General features: G+C 37.8%; 1 protein-coding gene across 1 annotated transcript in view; it reads right to left on the reverse strand.

Annotated features, from left to right (window-relative positions):
• Positions 1-1,143: 1,143 nt before the first annotated feature.
• The window catches only part of CAPZA2 (capping actin protein of muscle Z-line subunit alpha 2), a 28,166-nt gene continuing 10,079 nt past the window's right edge, over positions 1,144-19,230 (reverse strand). The window contains exons 2-10 of the mRNA XM_081330168.1: positions 19,016-19,079; positions 17,028-17,079; positions 15,928-15,991; positions 14,219-14,425; positions 8,611-8,690; positions 7,863-7,941; positions 6,491-6,562; positions 3,945-4,007; positions 1,144-3,418 (exon numbers count right to left, since the gene is read on the reverse strand). Coding sequence (XP_081186294.1) covers positions 3,278-3,418; positions 3,945-4,007; positions 6,491-6,562; positions 7,863-7,941; positions 8,611-8,690; positions 14,219-14,425; positions 15,928-15,991; positions 17,028-17,079; positions 19,016-19,079 — 822 coding nt within the window. The 3' untranslated portion in view covers positions 1,144-3,277. The remainder of the gene's footprint in view (positions 3,419-3,944; positions 4,008-6,490; positions 6,563-7,862; positions 7,942-8,610; positions 8,691-14,218; positions 14,426-15,927; positions 15,992-17,027; positions 17,080-19,015; positions 19,080-19,230) is intronic.

The following is a 19,230-nucleotide window of genomic DNA, read 5'->3' on the forward strand; positions in this document are numbered from 1 at the left end:
GAGTGGCCCATTTGTGCATGCACGTAGGACAACCGGTGGCAGCTAGCGCCTGCAAGTCTGCACAACCCCATTCGCATCCGTGCTTCACAGCTGCTCCCTTTTCCTCCGTGCCACCAGAATGAAACGGTTGGTGACCTCTGATTTAAATGACAGGAGAAAGTGTGGTGCATGTCTCTTTACAATTCTATTCACCAAACATTTTATGAATGGGTAAAGGTAAAGGTTCCCCCACACATGCGTGCTAGTCCTTTCCAACTCTAGGGGCCGGTGCTCATCTCTGTTTCAAAGCCGAAGAGCCAGTGCTTGTCCGAGGACGTCTCCATGGTCATGTGGCCGGCATGACTAGACGCCAAAGGCACACAGAACACAGTTGCCTTCCCACTGTAGTGGTCCCTATTTTTCTACTTGCATTTTTACGTGCTTTCGAACTGCTAGGTTGGCAGAAGCTGGGACGAGTAACAGGCGCTCGGGATTCAACCCACCAAACTGCCAACCTTCTGATCGACAAGCTCAGTGTCCTAACCCACTGAGCCACCGCGTCCCTCTTTTATGAATGGGTAGGCCTATATTAAAATAAAGTTGCATATGCGTCGACCATATAAAGATTTGGTTTTGTGACTCCAAAATTAATTGAAATCAGTAAAACTATTGCAAAATAGGTGTAATACGCTCAAACAGACTGTCATCAGGCTGATGACCACCATATTCTTTGTAGTAGCTTAGAAAAACACTTGGTTAAGGCATGACTGTATGGTAAAAGCATTACCATTTTTACTTTATCACACAATAAATATTTATCATTTGATATTTATTATTTACACAGTATTGCAGTGGCAATAGTAATTAAATAGTAGCTAAAGCATTAATATGCTTTTTAGAATAATTAAATCCTACTCAGGATCTTTTTAAGAGAAAGAAAGAAAATGGCATCCTAACACCTGTTGATTTTTCAACCTCACCTATGGAGACAACAGAAAAAGCAAGCAGCATTCTATGACCACCTAGCAAATAAAGTATAAATTTACTGGACAGACATTCTGCGCATATTGTTGTTTGCTGTTGTGTCAGGATAGATATGTTGAACATCTACTTTTGAAACTTGAATATTTTACATGTTAACAAAATATTTTAAGGATAATACAATAGGATAATTTATATCTTTATTTTAGGAAATTTCATCATTTATTACAATTCTAATGATGTGAAATATTTTTCCGTAAAATAGAATTGTACAAAAAAGAATACCATGCACAACTTAAAAATCTTCCAAAAAACCTCCCTTGCTTTTAGTTTGCTTCAGAGATTTCACCAAGCTATTTAATTAAGGGTTTTCCTAATGGGAGTACCGGCCTCCTCTCCTTATAACTGACATTCGCACTGAAGAACTAAGATTTCTCTCAACAGTATCTGTACATTTCACATCTAAATTTGAGGTCTACTAACTATACTGGTATAAATGGATATAGTATCATCAAAGAATGTAACTAGATCTAATTCTTACATGTATGATCAATAATCAAAGTAGACTTAGGGAACCTAATGTAAAAGCCATCCTCTATCAACTATTTTCATCCTGACTTTTTATTTTACCAAATCTGCAAAATTATACAATATATATCAACTTTTGAGGGATATGTGATAATTAGAAAATACAGCTTAACAGATTTTCACCTTGTACCTAATGTGGTATGGAAATAAAACTACATTGTAACTGTTTCATACAGGAATGTACCTGGATCATGAAGAGAGTGCCCAGCAAATCCTATTATTGCAGTATTTTACTTCTGCTCTGCTTCCTAAGTAGTCCAACAGACTTATATGCAATATAAAAACGAGTTGGAAAAAAGGAACTGATATTCTGAAAAAAATATGTAGCAGAATGGCAGCCTCTGGAGAAAGTTGATTTTCTGATAGTCTTCCAATAGTTCAAATAATCATAGCAGAACCAAAATAATTATTATAATAGTAAGTGAAGCATCTTGCATTATCTCACCATTATACTGTGATTTATTAAATTTTTCTCATCCTTCATCAAATTACTTCCATAACTATAAATATGAAATGGAAACTTAATTTTCTCCTTCAGCAACATTATGAGCTTGAATCACTTTACAAAGTCCACACTTAACGCTAATTGAGACTGGCAACTCTGTTGCTAAGTGATGTGGTCATTAAGCAAAACATGCTCTGGCTAGCAACATCAGTTCCAATAATCCCAGTTGAATAAATCTCACATGGTCATTAGATGAAGACCCACCTGGATCTAAGCCATTTGTGGAAGAAGGGGCTGACTCCACTACAACTCCCCCACACATATCTATTTCAATCCTTATCTCTGCCTTTAATATTTTATTATTTTCATTATGGGCTCCTGTTTCTTTTTATGTTTAATAGGTTGATTGTAAGCCGCCCTGAGTCTTCGGAGAAGGGCGGGATATAAATGGAATTTAAAAAATTAAAAAAAAATTAAACTTGTTGCAAGATATATTTTTGAAATGATAATCATAACTAGATAGAAAATGTGCATTTTTAATTCTCACTGATTTTTAGTACATTTCAACTGAAGAAAAGACAGACACACAATGAGTATAGGATTACATATATATATATATAAAACAATATGCCTTGCTATAATACAATTATAGTTGCATGATAAAAATAACTGATAAAATCCCAACTCATCAGAGGTGCTGTCAAATGGAACATTATATGTGTTTTGAACATAAGCACTAAAGTTTAATTTCAACTTATTAAAATTAGATCTTGGCTTTAAAAAAAGTTAACATTAAGCTATTTAAATAACTGAATAGGATTGGATATATAGAAATGCTTTTCTCCAGTTTTCAGAGTGGAGGGGCAGAATATTTCTGAAATACATATGGCTAAAATCCATGTTCTCCAGAAACAAATATTTTCAAAGGAATTGTGTTTGGAAAGCTGCCTTTTGCATGACAGCAAGCAACATGATAATCTTATGCAAAAATATTTTTTTTAAACTGTTTAACTGAAAACTATAGGCATGTCATTATAAAAATCTAAATATATCAGAAGCTCTCAACATTTCAACTACACTGATTTTTTTTCTAAATTGTAAAGGAGAAACAAATGGACAAATAAAAAGAGTAAGTTACTTAAGCCTTGTGTTCTAACCAAACTACTTACAGTTATTTCAATGGCAAATGGCCAAGGTGATACGGTGACATCACAATTTGAATACCTTTGCAATAATTTTATTTTGTACAGAAGGACAAAATTATTTATATTTGCCATATTCATTTTAAGCATTCTGCATTTCCTTCCCAATCTTGTAGCTCAGTATCTTGTTCCAGTCAATCTTTGTGCGAGTAACTGGCAGTTGTCGGCGCAAAGCTTTGAAAGTAGTGTCCGACATTGTTTGATAATTTTCACTGATAGCAGTCTGTAACAAAAAAAAATCTTAAATGCACAATTTGTCGATCTAAAGCAACACATTTCCAACTGTATACTTATCATTATGTTCCAAAAACTTTTTCCATATCTTTGTGATAAACTAAGATTAAATAGAAACATGATATAAATCAAACCTTAGCACATTTTAACAATAATAGAGTTAAATACAGTACTTCTGTATTCTAAGTCACTGGGAAAACCTTATAGTTGATATCTTCTAATTATAAATATAATTTATTATAACTTGTAAGGTCAAATATCAAGAATGCTTTTATAAGATGAAACATCTCTTTCCTAGCATCTGTTAAAATTAAGAACTCAAAATTAAATCAGTTATATCATATAGCAGTGGAGAAAAGAGAATCAAACAAGCTATATAAGATTGGATTTTGGACTAAATAGGTTTATCTGCCATGTCATCTGTTACCATACTGCTGAAATAGTGTTCCACAACAAACGTTATTGCAAATAAGTGACTTGCCTAATGTTATCTCTCTATGATCACAATACCATACCTGGTATTCATTTTCTGCAGCCTCTACGATCTTTACAAATTCCTTTGCTGTTTGGGTTTCATTCTATAAAAAAGATTTTTTTTCTGAATTAAAGCTATCATAAATAGATAACTCTCAGTATGAAGATCAAATGTCATTTCAGTTATAGTACACAAACTGCAGACAGAATAGGTTTTGTTTAAAGTCTAACACTTTTATATCTAGAGGTTGATGTAAGAAATGCAGAAAAGCCACAATATAATATTGTTAAACATTCAGATTAACAAGCTTTATCACAATAGGTATAGACTCCAGGTTATCCTCACATAACAATGGTATTTGGGACCAGCAACAAGATAATGCACCAACTTATGGTGGCAATTTTGGCAGTTCCAGGAGCCACTGTTACGTGAATGTCCCATGGTTATGTGATTGCCATATCCATCTTTGTTGCAAACTGGCAGTGAAGGTCACAGATGGTGATCGCATGACCCAACAGTTGTAATTATGAGCCAGTTGCCAGGTATCTGAATCATGATTACATGACTACAGAGACATTGTGACAGCTGCAACTATGAAGAATGGTTGTAAGTCCCCTTGTCCATTGCCGTTATAACTTTGGACAGTCACTGAATGAGTGGACATTCTACAAGAACTATCTATATTGTAATGTATTTTACATGGAGTGCCTTTAAAGCAGGGGTCCCCAACCCCTGGCAGTGGCCCCCTACTGGGCTGTGGCCTATTTGGAACCAGGCCGCACAAGTGGCTGGCTGGTGTACATGTGTGCACAGTTCAGCTTGAGCAACTCAAGCTGCACATACTGACCCGCTGCTCACGCAAGTTGAATTTCATGTGAGGCCAGCCTACCACTCATGCGGCCCAGTTCCCCTCTCCCCACCAGCTGGGCTGCCAAGCTGCAAAGGTTGGTGACCGCTGCTTTAAACAAACTAACTGGTATGAAATGCATTTGCTTGGCTACTGGTGGATAAGACTTACTACCCACATATAATAGTTGTGCTATAGAGCTTGAATTGGCTTCCAAGTGCAATTCTAAGTACTGGTTTTACCACATAAACTCTATATGACTTTGCCCTCAGGTAACTTTAGCCTCTTTTAAGAGGAATTGACCCACTCAATATTTTCCTAAGAGGGAAGGTTCCTGAAAGTCTATTGTTTTTATCTCCTTAAGGCCTTGATGATCCAAAAAGTTAGACAATATTGGATTGTTTTTGGAAAATGTTTGGGGAATAGGAAAGAGGCTGCCAGATTTATAATTAAATTATTAATTATGCTAGATGTTTTGTTGACTTTATTTTTAATGTTAAGCTTATATTCTCAAGAGATTACATGACTTTGGATGTATGTATGTATAATAAAAATAAGTACTACAGTTTAATGGATAGGGTAACAGGATAAAAACTGCAAGACTGTGAGTTCTAGTTCCATCTTAGGTACTAAATGAGCTGGTTGATCTTGAACCTGTCACTTTCTCTTCAGCTCTGGGAAGCAGACAGTGGCAAAGCACTTCAGAAAACTTGCCAAGAAAAAGCAGTCATTAGGAGTCAATGCTTACTTGAAGACACGCACACACACACACACACACACACACACTTCATAAAATTAATGCTCCAGAAGGTATAGATTTCACTAACTTCCTCCTTTACTTATAGCTATTTGCCTAGAACAAATAAAAGACTGTTCATTCAGTCAAATTTTAACTGCTGGAAGTTATTTTTATTGCTTAGTCTTGCCTAAAAATAAAGCTAACATGAAAAGCTTCAATTCCTCTTCCGTTTAAATTCTTTATAATTAATTCATTTATAAAATGTTTATGTTTTATACTTTCAGCTGCTAGAGGCCAGAAATCCACAGGCATAGTTTCTATTTTTATTTCTGGAACAGAAGCTGTTTATAAAAAATACTTTTACTGAATAAAATAGGCTTTTAAAATGAAAGAATATGAATTTGGAATCTTCTATATTAAAAAAAGTCTCAAATAGTTCATGAATTTTACTTACAAATGATGCTTTAAGTGCTAATAGTCTATGCTAAAGTTTGGCAAAATGATTCAGAAAATAAATCCTGTTCAGCTTTCTAGATCAATGTATTACTTCTGTCAATTTCTGTTAATAAAGTCAAGTGTATGAAGAGATCTAAGTACTTTTTCTACTTATATGTGAAAGTTCCCTTCGTAGACAATGGTGATGTACTGGGAACATACATGTATTCTGCAAGTCACAATGACAAAAAAAGTTACATGCATGTGACAATGTAATATTTATACTTGTATGCCAACATCAGACACAAGTAATGTAATAACTTTGTGACACATTTTATCATGTGTCCCATTTTATCCACACATATATACATCAGGAATACTACCTAAAGGTGGGACAGGTTGCTTATTGCTACTTGTATGTTCAATTTTATTAGCAAATGTATTGTCTCAAAAGCGCATGCTAACTTTTCACTAATATAAAGAAAAGAATGCCATCTACTTTTTTAATACAGAATATGAAAAATATGCAATGTTCCTATAACAATGCACAGGAAAAGATACTTACAGTTACTGTTAGAGAATCTTGTATGTCTTTATGACTCACTAGCTGAACATTTCCATCTTCATAATAATGAACCTATGTATAGAATGTTCACAATAAAATAATTACAAACAGAAATTGGCAGTGTATATTAGTTATATTATATGCCTTCCAAAATAAGAAATAGTCCTTAGCAGATTGAGATGACTCAGATGTCAAAGATTCAAATAATTTTAAACTTAATAAAACATAACTGCATACAACCTGTTGCAAATTTAAATTTACTTATATAGTTCAGATCTTATTTTTATCATTTAACATATACCTTTAAGATCAAAGTGGTACATATACTGCTCCCTTTCCATATTTTTCCACAAAAAGTAACCTGTGATGTAAGTTGGGTTGAGAGAAAGTGGCCCCAAACTGCACAGTAAGATCTTTTGTGCCTGAGAGTGGATTTGAAGAAATGTTTCTTTGCAGTAGACAATCATTATACAGAACTACACTGGCTGTGTATCTTTACTTTATTTTAATCAGAGTGTATTAGAAGAGATACCAAAAATATGTTCAACTGAACAAATAAGCATGGCTCAGTCCATCTCCTTGGCAAGCCAAGTTATTTGGAGCATGCATTTTCCACCAATTATTTACTCTCAACTGCCTCCCAGGCAAATAAACTTTTCAGAGAATTCTTGATATTGGTGTCCAAACAGACATGTACTTATTGGCAAAAAATGTAGGCAATCACCAATGTACAACCACAATTAGGATTTAATAACCTCCATCGTTAAGTGATGCAGTCATTAAAGGAGCCACATCCAATTTTATGTCCTTGTTTGCCACAGTTATTAAGCTAATCCCCTGGTCGTTAAGCGAATCCAGCTCTTCCCACTCACTTTGCTCGTTGGAAGCCCTGTGAAAAGGACCCACAATGGTGATCATGTGACACAGGATGCTGGAAATACATGCCATATGTCAAGCACCTGAATTTTGATCACAGGACTGGGGATACTGTGAGGGTTAAAAGTACAAGGACAAATTTTAAGTAATTTTTTTCAGCAGCCTCAGCAAAAGTCATTAAATGAATGACAGTAACTCAAGCACTACCTGTAGTGGCCTGTTTGGAACCAACTTGTGAGACTAGCAAGTGGCAGACCAGAGCACACATGCACAGCTCAAGTTGCACAAGCAGCAAGTCTCCCCACCCCACCCCCGCCAGGCTGCCAAGCCATAAAGGTTGGGGACTGCTTCTTTATGGTGTATATAATATTTTAAATTGTTTTGTACATTTTCCCAATAGAAAAATGCAAAATAAACTTTAATAAATTATCTTTGAGACTTGCATGGGATATTATTGGGCTACTGAGTTTATTTTGGAAGATTAGAGTAGCCATACCTGAATTTTTAAGATACCTGCTACCTGGGTGGTTGAAGGCATTATTGTGAATTTCCATTCTGATCGCCAACGACCATTCCTTAAAAAAAAATCCATAAAAGGAGACAGCGGAGGAAGGGAAGAGCGGAGGGGGGAGAAGGACAAGGGGTGTGTGTGTGAGAGAGAGAAAGAACTATGTCTTGAAAATTATCACTACAAAATACTTTTTTAAAAAAACAATGTATTTCAAGGAGCTCTGCTTAACTCTCCAAATGATTTTTCTAATCTTCAACTCTTTACACCAGATATGTCAAACGTATCGGGACTATTTTGCCATTGCCGGCAATGGGGTGGGTGTGGCTTACGGATGACGCGTCCGGCCAGTAGGCCGGCAGTTTGACACCCCTGCTTTACAATGTATTTAAATTAAAAGTACTAAAAACTTTATTTAGAGTTTGCATATATTTGTAATGAAATTTCAATACACACACACACACTTGTACATTAGGCATAACTTTTTCACATTGAAAAGTGTTTACGCAATATAGCTCAAAATCTCGGACTAATTTAATAATATTGACCTCTTACTGAAGCCTCTGCCAGTAACCTAAAATTTGCAGAAGGGAGACTAGTGTGCCACAACTTAAATATATATAACAATTAATATTACCCAAGATGAATGTATGTTTTAAATTTAAACATGCTGAAATCAAAGTGTCAATAAAACTTTCTTTGGAACTTATTTCTAAATAAAGCAGTTTATACGTACCAAAAGTTCTTTGCTTGAAATTGATGACTTTCAATGCAAACAATAATTGTTTGATGTCCATCAATAGTTTTTCCATATACCTTAATCACAAATGGGGGGAAATGTTAACTTTCAAACTTTAGATACTTTCCTCACTCTGTAACCATACAAAAACACCTTCAGACACTAACATTAGTTTTCATTAAAAACATATTGCTAATTTTAATTAAAAGGTGCTGGTGATGACCTATAAAGCCCTAAATGGCATAGGCCCGGATTATCTAAGGGAACACCTGCTGCCAGCATCAATTTCCCATCGTCCTGTGCGCTCCCACAGGGAGGGCCTCCTCAGGGTACCGCCAGTCAAGGATTGCCGACGGGCGATCCACAGGGGGAGGGCGTTCTCTGTGGGCGCGCCTGCCCTATGGAATCAACTGCCAACGGAACTCCGGACTGACCCCGACCTTCGTTCATTTCGCCGGGACCTAAAAAACCTGGCTCTTTGAGCTATCTGGTCTGGACTGAGGGGTTTAATGTTTTTAAATTGTGATTTAATTTTTGCGGCTAGACTTAATTTAATTTTATTTTAATTTTATATTGGATTGCTTTTAAATTTTGCCTTGTAAACCGCCCTGAGTCCTTTGGGAATAGGGCGGTATATAAACCGAATAAATAAATAAATAAATAAATAAAATAATTTTCTACGGAGATTCTCAGTCATCCAGGTCATGGTTGTCCCAAAGGTGCTTTTTCAAGAGGCAACTGGACTTTCTTTTCTTTGAAGACTTCTTCTCTGAAGACATTTCTTGGATGAGAAGTGAAACGTCTTCAAAGAAAAACAAGAAAGTCCAGTTGCCTCTTCAAAAAGCACCTTTGGAACATATTGCTAATTTACAGTACATTTATGGATACATAAAAATACTGAACAACCAAAAGAATAATATTGGCTAATAAATCATAACATACAGAACAAGTTTGAGAATAGAGAATCATACATTTTCATTCAATTCACAGCTAAATATTGCTTCTGATAAAATGAGAATAGTTCTTTTCTTATTATGTACTGAAAAACAAAAGAAAGCACTTTTCCCATGAACTTCCTGGCAGATGGTAGCTTAAATTGAATCACACAAATTCACCTATATTAAACTATGAATGGCTGGATTCACCTATTAGGCAGTGCAATAATATAACTTTAGATTCTACTCATTATGATGAACTACCGTATATACTTGAGTATAAGCCGAATTTTTCAGCCCACTTTTTGGGCTGAAAAATTCCACTTCGGCTTATACTCCAGTCAACAAAAAAACTTACCGAGGACTTGTGCGCGGCCGAGGCTTTGGTGCTTCCGGGATCGCGCGCACCTCTCCCAAGCCACCGCCGTCCGAGACCTGCAGGTCTCCGTTCCTCCGCGCCCTGCCTGCCTGCTTCTTTCAGCTGTCTGCCCATCAGCTGTCCATAGGGATGCTGCAAAGCTCTCCTTCTCTAGGCCTTGGACTCCCTCCTGGCTGAAGAGTAGATGAACCAAGCCAGCAAGGAGACAAAATGTTTCTGCAGCTGTTTTTCCTCTGAAGTTTTTTTTTGTTTTTTTTTTTAAAGTAATCTCCGAAGGTTATGCCAGAAAATGGAGGACGCTGGGTCTTTGCAAGCTTTAGCTGTCCGCCTGGCTGCCTGAAGGCCGCCCTTTTCAGGCAGTCTGACAGACAGCTAAACCTTGCAAAGACCCAGCGTCCTCCATTTTCTGGCACAACTTTTAGGGATTTATTATTATTATTCCTACTACTACTATTACTACTACTACTACTTCAGGAGTAAAAAGTTGCAGAAAAAAATTCTCTCCTTACTAGCTTAGTTCCTCTACTCTTCCATCTGGAGCCAAGGTAAGATTTTAAAAAGGGATATTGGTTGGAAGGCAGAGGGAGAGTGTAGTTTTAGCATCTAAAAAAAGGGGGGGGGAAATCAGCGAGTACATCCCAACCAGCTTTTTATGTTTTTGTTATTGAAGAAATATGGGGGAGGGGGAGGGGTTCTGGGGTGGGTTGGGGAGGGGATAATATTGTAACTTCAATAAAAATTTTCAATAAAAAAAAAAGAAATATGGCTTTCTGGGGGAAGGTGGGGAGGGCGTTAAGGAAGGAAAGGGTTTTTGGAAGCTCGTCCTGAAGCTGCCTTTTGTGCAAGGGGCCTTTTCTCAAAGCCTAGAGAGGCAGCTTTGTTGCCTCCCCGTAGACAGCTGATGGGCGAACACCAAAAGCTCCAAAAGGCTAGGGAACTAGTCCCAGAACACCTTGGTAGGAGGAAGGGCAGAGGCAGAATTGGGAAAGAGGTAAGACAGGGTTTTCCTTCCCAGATGTTTCTCTTTGGCAAGACAGCCAGCTGTGCTGAAGCCCAGTATCTGGGGGTGGGGGAGACCTGAGGCAGGCGGGCTGGTGCTTGCATTAGGCCTCCCAGGATCTCCCCCACCCTCAATTAATGACCAGTGCACTCTTTAATGAATGCACTGAGGAGAATACGTATGGCTGGTCATTACTTGAGGCAGTTCATTTAACATTATTTAATGGCAGTCTCCATTAGGGTCACAACCTGAAGACTATCTGTGCAATACTTATCAACAGAATGTGTGGCTGGTACAGTCTATGACATATCTGTTTTTTCCCCCTCCTAAGCTTATACAAAAGCTAACAGATGTAGCAGAAGAATGCCAAAGCAATCAACTAAAGAAGTTGAAAGAGATTTGTGAAAGGTAAAAACTACTTAACAATTCTTTTGACTACCATTCTAGATGTACTTGGAGGGGAATAATCCCCTGTCAGGACAGAGGGAGTCACTTCTGGGTGAATGTGTATAGTGAGACCTGGGGAGGTTTGGGGAGGCGCGCAAACCTCCCCAAACTTCGGCAGGAGGAACGGAGACCTGGGGAGGTTTGGGGAGGCGCCCAAACCTCCCCAAACGTCGGCAGGTCTGCGCGGAGGAACGGAGACCTGGGGAGGTTTGGGGAGGCGCCCAAACCTCCCCAAACTTCGGCAGGAGGAACGGAGACCTGGGGAGGTTTGGGGAGGCGCCCAAACCTCCCCAAACGTCGGCAGGTCTGCGCGGAGGAACGGAGACCTGCCGACGTTTGGGGAGGTTTGGGGAGGTGCGCGCGTACCTCCCCAAACCTCCCCAAACTTCGGCAGGTCTCCGGACGGCGGCGGCTTGGGAGAGGTGCGCGCGATCCTGGAAGTACCGAAGCCTCGGCCGCGCGCAAGTCCTCGGTAAGCTCCGGGCGGTCACTTGCTTCGCGTCTCCTGAGGGAAGGGGGGGCGACTGGAACGGGCGTGTTTCCTCGCCTGCTGGGCGCCGCGATTTGCCCGGGGAACGCGCGGGCCCCGAATGGCAGCGTGGAGTGAGGAAGCGGACAGCCAGGGCTTCCCCGAGAGCCGCGGCCACACAGGGTATTCCTGTGTATTCAGGCTTGCAAAATGGCGGATCGAGCCTCTGCTGGCGGCAGAGGCTTGCAGAGCGCGGATCCAGCCTCCGAGGCATGCAGAATGGCGGATCGGCTTATACTCGAGTCAACAACTTTTCCCAGTTTTTGGGGGTGAAATTGGGGGTCTCGGCTTATACTCGAGTCGGCTTATACTCAAGTATATACGGTACTTTCTTTAATATATGGGTAAAAAGCATCATTACCATTAGTGCTAAATGCGGCTACGTGCTATTGATCATGATTACATATTATCTCTATTAGTGAAGACAATGTATCTTTAAATAGTTATTAGTAGATATACCATGTTTGCCAAAAAATAAGACCCGGTCTCTTTTTTTTTGCCTCCAAAAGAGGCACCAGGTCTTATTTTCGGAAGGTGTCTTTTCTATTGTCTCACCTCGTGGTGGCACTAACAGCCCCGCCCAGCTGGCCCACTTCTTCTGTGGCCTCTGCAGCTGAGAATGGAGCTCTGGATTGACGTGCATGGTGCCCCCCGATCTGCATTTCACCGTCAGAGGATTTCCGGAAAGGCATCTGCAGTCAAGAACCAAGCTATGGATCCGTAGCTCAGTTCTTGGCTGCAGAGGCCTTTCCAGAAGGCCTCTGATGGCAAAATGCAGGCTGGGCGCCACTGCAGAAGTGGTCTGGCGAGGCAGGTGTCGATTCATGGGAGGCCTGGTTGCAACTTAAGTGGGTGTGGGGCACGTGGGTCAGCCCCACCCCCTCACCCTAGCTTGATTTTTAGGCATGTGCCTCGCCCCAAAACTAGAGCTTATTTTTGGGTAGGGCTTATGTTAGACCCACCCCAAAAAATCAAGATGGGGCTTATTTTTGGGGTAGGTCTAACTTTGGGGAAAACATGGTAGGGTACTAATATGCTCATATTTTGTATGTGGCCTCACTCAAGAATCAAACATTGTGGAAACAGAATAGTTGTATATTTTTTACTTATTATATTAGGGATGCATAAAGCATTCTCTGCATAGTGAAATAAGATAGTGGATAAAAGATGGTGACACATGGCAGTTAAAGGGAGATGAGTACAGATAGTCATCAACTTACAACCATTCATTTAGTGACCATTACAAAAGCACTGAAAAAAGTGACTTATAACCAGTTTTCACTTACAACTTGCAGCATCCCCATAGTCATGTGGTCAAAATTTGGGTGCTTGGCAACTGCCATGTATTTATGACAGTTGTAGTCACCATTCATAACTTTCCCAGCTGGCTTCCAACAAGCAAAATAAATGCAGGAAGCCAGATTCACCTTAAAACCATATGATTATTCACTTAAGAACTGCAGTGATTTGCAGTGAACTCAATTCTGGTTGTAAATCGAGAACTACATGTAAATATACTGGAAAGGGGATGGATATGGTGGCTGGTATGTAACAAAATCAGTGGACAGGTTGGCACACAAGCTATACAGAGGAAGACACAAAAGCAGAACGAGGTACATCAATCTTTCTGTGTTGTTAGTTGTGAAGTCGTGTCCAACCCATCGTGACCCCGTGGACAACGTTCCTCCAGGCCTTCCTGTCCTCTACCATCTTCTGGAGTCCATTTAAGCTCACGCCTACTGCTTCAGTGACTCCATCCAGCCACCTCATTCTCTGTCGTCCCTTTCTTCTATTGCCCTCAATCTTTCCCAGCATTAGGCTCTTCTCCAGTGAGTCCTTTCTTCTCATTAGGTGGCCAAAGTATTTGAAAATCTTTCTGTACTTATATTTTAACATTCTTGTGAACTGGGTCTCAAGTAAAATTCGGAACAATAAAAATGTTCCAGTTTTTGGTTTGACTGCATCACAACCCATCCAAGAATAGTTTGGCCAACATTTGAGCAACAACGTGTGAAAATATTTTCCATGTCATTCCTCTATAATTACACTAATAGAACATCCCAGTATACTGTAAATGAGCACTATGTTGAAAAAGAACGTCTTGTGTTTTTTTCCTTTAATATTGATAACTGTTGATTATCAAAATTCCTAGTTGCCATATCTATTTTCAGCCATTTCATGATAACAAGAAGATCATATTATAGCTGTGGGTGAATATTTGTGCAATATCCATGATCTCCCATGAATTAAATAAATAAATTATGCAGCCTAAACAATAATTTTAATCCAAGCATTTTCCAGATTGTGATACTTACTGTGCAGACACCATTTGGATAGTGTTCCTTCACATATGCTCTCATTGCTGTTTCTATGGAGTTTCGCCATGACTCAATTGCATTTTCAACATCGTGAGGCTTTGGATCTGTAGCCTCCTTTCGTAAATGATCAAATTTAAAAGCAATCTTGTTTTTTGGATCTAAAAATTTTCCATTGCCCAAATCACCATGCTCTGTTATTAATACCTACAAAAAAGGTATAAAGGGGCATTTCTAAGTTAATGTGTCTACTTCTTTTAATTAATCACAGTGCTATTAATACACAAATGATATTATAGTGTAATATCCATCACATATAAAGAATATAAAGCTTGAATATAAAATAAAAACTCATAATATCAATTAGTATTTATTTTCATAGACCTCTTCCACCAAAAGAAATAGATGATTAAATCAATTATGTGATTGGCTAACAACATTCTAATAATTTTTCTTCCTTTCAGTTTCTCTCGATTTAAATGATGCAGCCTTCTGCAGATACAACTCTTTGCAGTTCTGTACCTATGATTGTCTCTATTGCAATATTTGGAGAAAAAAGGGTTCTCAATAATAGTGATTAATAAAATTAATAATAATTAATAATTAATACAATCAGATTAGAATGGATTATAAGACAAGCATTGTGAAGTTAATGTTGCAGCACCAAAATTTTTGATTTATTCAATCAGCTGCAGAGTAGATTGTTCAGATACCAGATACTCCATAATTAACTTAAAATGTTTTCTATAAACTCTCATTTGCCTATGGTCAAGGATGCTGAACAACAAGGTGTCAAGGTTCCGACTAATGAACCCAAACTAATCAGAACTCTGAGGCTTAAAGTTTCCTCAAAGAACATGTTTACTGGATACATAATATTGGCACAGTCAGAAGTGAAACCAATTCTAAAATTCCCTCCAGGAATTCAATGTAAATAAATATAACACTTCCCTCCCTTTACTATGCTATGGATCATGCTACCCAATGAGTGCAATTCCACCTTCCAGCACCTGTGGGGATGACCTTGGTTCCCACGGGAGCGATCCATGTTTAGGCTAGCTGCCCTTGCGCCTTCTTCCCCCTCTCCCCCCCAACCTGTATGGCAACTGAGTACGACAAAGATGGCTTCAGCCAGATTCATTTCAGAAGTTGAAACAAGACCCTCCCCATTCATCACCAGGACTATGCACAACCCATCACAAGATTAAAATCCTGTAGACCAGCATGGAAAACAGCTATTAACATCTACCCAGTTTAACCCCAAGAATGCCTGGAGAGATGAATGGTCCAAGGTATCTTATTATGGCCTAACCATTAGTGATCCCTCTACCAAGCCACCTGGTTTTGATCTGCCTGACTCTGGACAAAATTGATCAGAATTAGGTGTGATACTGGAAGAAATCCCTCTGCCCTGTATCAGTGGGGATAAAAGATTCCCCTTGTTGCAATTGTGATGTTCATATGCAAACAATTAAACACATGGCACAATACTGTCCACAACATACATTCTCTGGTTCCTTAGATGATTTGCATGAAGCAACACCAGGGATCATCACTTCAAGATCCAGTTATGGGACCATTGACATACCCACATAGAAGTTTCGTATATAATTATGTGCATTGTGTGTATATGTTTAATTCTCTTCTGTCATAGTCTCATGATATGCTAAATAATAATAATTTTCAAACTTAAATATTTTCAAGGATACCTGTTCATCATAGCCTTCTATTTTAGCTGGAGTAAACTGGTCCAAATTATACTGTGCAAATGCGCTAGAAAGACAAGAGATATCACATAATTTTTTTGCTACATATTAAAGTAAGTACTAAAACAAATATGTACTTCTGCACAAAGTGCTGATATTTATCTCTAATCAGTATATCCTCTAGATCAGAGGTCCTCAACCCTCAGTCTGTGGACTGGCACCGGGCCACAGCATGCCAGAAACCAGGCCGTCCAAACAAGCGAAGTCCCATCCATGGGATGCAGGCAGCACACAAAACGCCCTCTGGTCTGTGGAAAAACCTCTCTCCATAGAACCGGTCCCTAGTGCCCAAAAGGTTGGGGCCCAGTGCTCTAGATAACTCAAGATGTGACTTGTTTCTTTTTAGATTAACATGATGCGTGAATGGGATAAGTAAATGAACTATGCTGTTTTTAGCTGTATATAATGAATCATATATTGGTTTACACAATGACTTAGAGAAATGCATAATCTGTGTTTTCCTATTTCTTTTTATATCCAACCAAATCACTAGTTTGATTGGATGCAAAAAGTATTGATACGAAACTGACAAAGTTTCATATCTCTGCTATGCTCATACACAAGCCTTACTGGACTGTTCAACAAACTAGAGTTTTAAAAGTTTAATTCAATTTATTAAAAAAGCAGTTTCTGAAATATTATCAAGTTTATTTATCATGTTTATGAGCCCTGGTGGTGTAATGGTTAGAATGCAGCAAGCTACTGCTGCTGACTGTCAGCTGCCAACAGTTCAGCAATTCAAATCTCATGGGCTTAAAGTTGACTCAGGCTTCCATCTTCTGAGGTCAGTAAAATGAGGACCCAGATTTTTGGGACAATATGCTGACTCTGTAAACTGCTTAGAGAGGACTGTAAAGCACTGTGAAGCGGTATATAATTCTAAGTGCTATTGCTATTTTAATTCAGCAAGTAAAATCTTGAAAAGGCAATGAAAAATATTATTCTCTTCCTTGCCTACTCATATGTCTCAACAGAAATTTTGAATAGTCATCCTTTCTTAATGAAATGAAAGATAGGTATTGTATAAAAGGGTTAATACTTACTGTGCTGCTCCTTCCCTGAGAAGATTATCATTATTAAGTAGCAATCGAACATCTGAAAAATACTGAGCATTAGTATATGGTGAATATACTGGATATAAACCCAGTCAGAAAAATATATGCTAATAAATAAAAAATATCCAACTCAAATGCATGCCACCCAAACTAAAGGTTTTAAATGCTACATATATGGTACCAGTTTGTAATATGGATGAAATATACTTGTTGAAGTTTCAAAAGAAATACCATTTAAATTTTCTAGGGATCTGTTCTATAACTAGACATAACTTTGCAATTGTGGCCAAAAAATGAACACATTTGTATATAATATAATAACTATAGTATTAAAAAGCTTAAACAAGCAAGCTATAGAACAAAATATAACAAGCATTTAACCGTTGAAATTTAGAAATTCAATCAAAATTTCTCCTTACATCCCAATATGCACATGTCTATTGTAAAGTGTCAAAATATGTACTTTTATAAAAAAAACAGAATGTATCACATAGTAAGTTACAATGGCATTATGTTCATGGTCACTAATATGCAGCTAAGGACTAAAGAACTAAAATGTTTTAAAGTTAAAACAGCAGATTGTCCCAACGTTGGAGTACTCAACCTTGAAACATTTTACCCATTTCTAGTATTTACTACAGGAAAGAAAACATCCTGTATTTACTACAGGAAAGAAAACAGCAGTAACAGGGCTGTAAAAAAATACTCTGGCATTCTGAAGCTCTTAGTTCCTTCTACCAGCTCTAAAATGTTGCCTAATTGTCACCTGCCATCAGCTCACACTTCAATGGGTCTTCATGTAAGTTGATGTTACTTCTATACAGAATGCTTTTCTTTCATATATAGCAGTTGATCACTATCTCTAAAAGCACTGCCAAAACATCAAAGCTATAAGATAACACCTAACAAAGCTATAAGATAACACCTGCTTCTTTGATTCATAGGTTTCAGAGGAAGAAAAAAATGGGGACAAAATAATGACTAAAAACCCACAGGCAAGTGTTTATGCAGGATTTGAGGCAATAGAATCACTCTGAGGTTGTCTTCCACAAGTACCATTTTAAAATGCCTTATAGCTTGATAACCGCCAGTTTCAATTTTAAGACAATTATTGGTGCCTCTACAAAATTATGTTGTCTATTCCATTTGCTAACACTTCTTCAGCATCTATTGTGGTAAATTGTTTACTAAAGTTATTTTTTTAAAAAAAAATCTCATTCTATATCATTTTCTCAAATCCCCTCAAACTCTTCATAAAAGGGAGGTATACAGATCTCTTAATTAGAACTTAAATCAATGATCAATTCCACAGCTTAGTCCCCCACTGTAACAAAGAACATGGACACAGGGGAGGACTAATTATACTGTATTCTAAATAGAGTGTTTCTAATGTATCTTATAACTTTAAGCTTATATTCAATATACCTTCTTTTCAGAGCTAACAATACAGAAATGCTAAAGAATAGTCAATCATACACATATTATCTTCAGTTAAACAGAAACTTTGAAAGGTAACTCAAAAGCAGATGTGTACAAAATACTTCTAATTTAAACTACGGTATTTCATATGCAAAGTCCTGCTTCAAGCTTGACAAAATCAAATATTTATTTTGTTTAAAGATACCCAGCATAAGATAATATCAATAAGAATTACATCCATTTCAGTAATAGGGAAATCTATGACATAAAAAAGATTACTTGTAAGATACTATAATATTAAAACACTAAGGTATTTATATAAAAATTATTAATTTTATTATTAAGATTAAGATTTACTAAGTCTTAATTTTAAAACAACTGTGCTTAAAACAAGCATTTCAAGCATCCCAGAAATTTGGAACAGCAGCTTTGGATTCCAAACAAGATGCTTCAAATGTGAGATGACCAAACTTGAAACAGGACATTTCTATTTGAAAAACGGATGCTGCACTGTATATAGGCTATCTGAAATGAAAATCAGTATATGGCTTGCTCACCATTAAAGACCTCATTGAATTCTCCTGGTGGAGCGTGGATGATGAATTTTGCTGCTATGCGCACCTGGGATGAAAACAAATGGTATATTTTTCAACAAAATTTGTAAAGGAAACAAGAATAGTGTTTTAAGAAAACTGAAATGTATTAAAAGAACTGGATTTATTTTTAAGGAAGAAATGCAATAGTTACAGAAGTTTGGTTATTAACTTAAATG

Source organism: Vipera berus (assembly GCF_964194415.1).
Source record: "Vipera berus genome assembly, chromosome: 6".
NCBI classification, from domain to species: Eukaryota; Metazoa; Chordata; class Lepidosauria; order Squamata; family Viperidae; genus Vipera; species Vipera berus.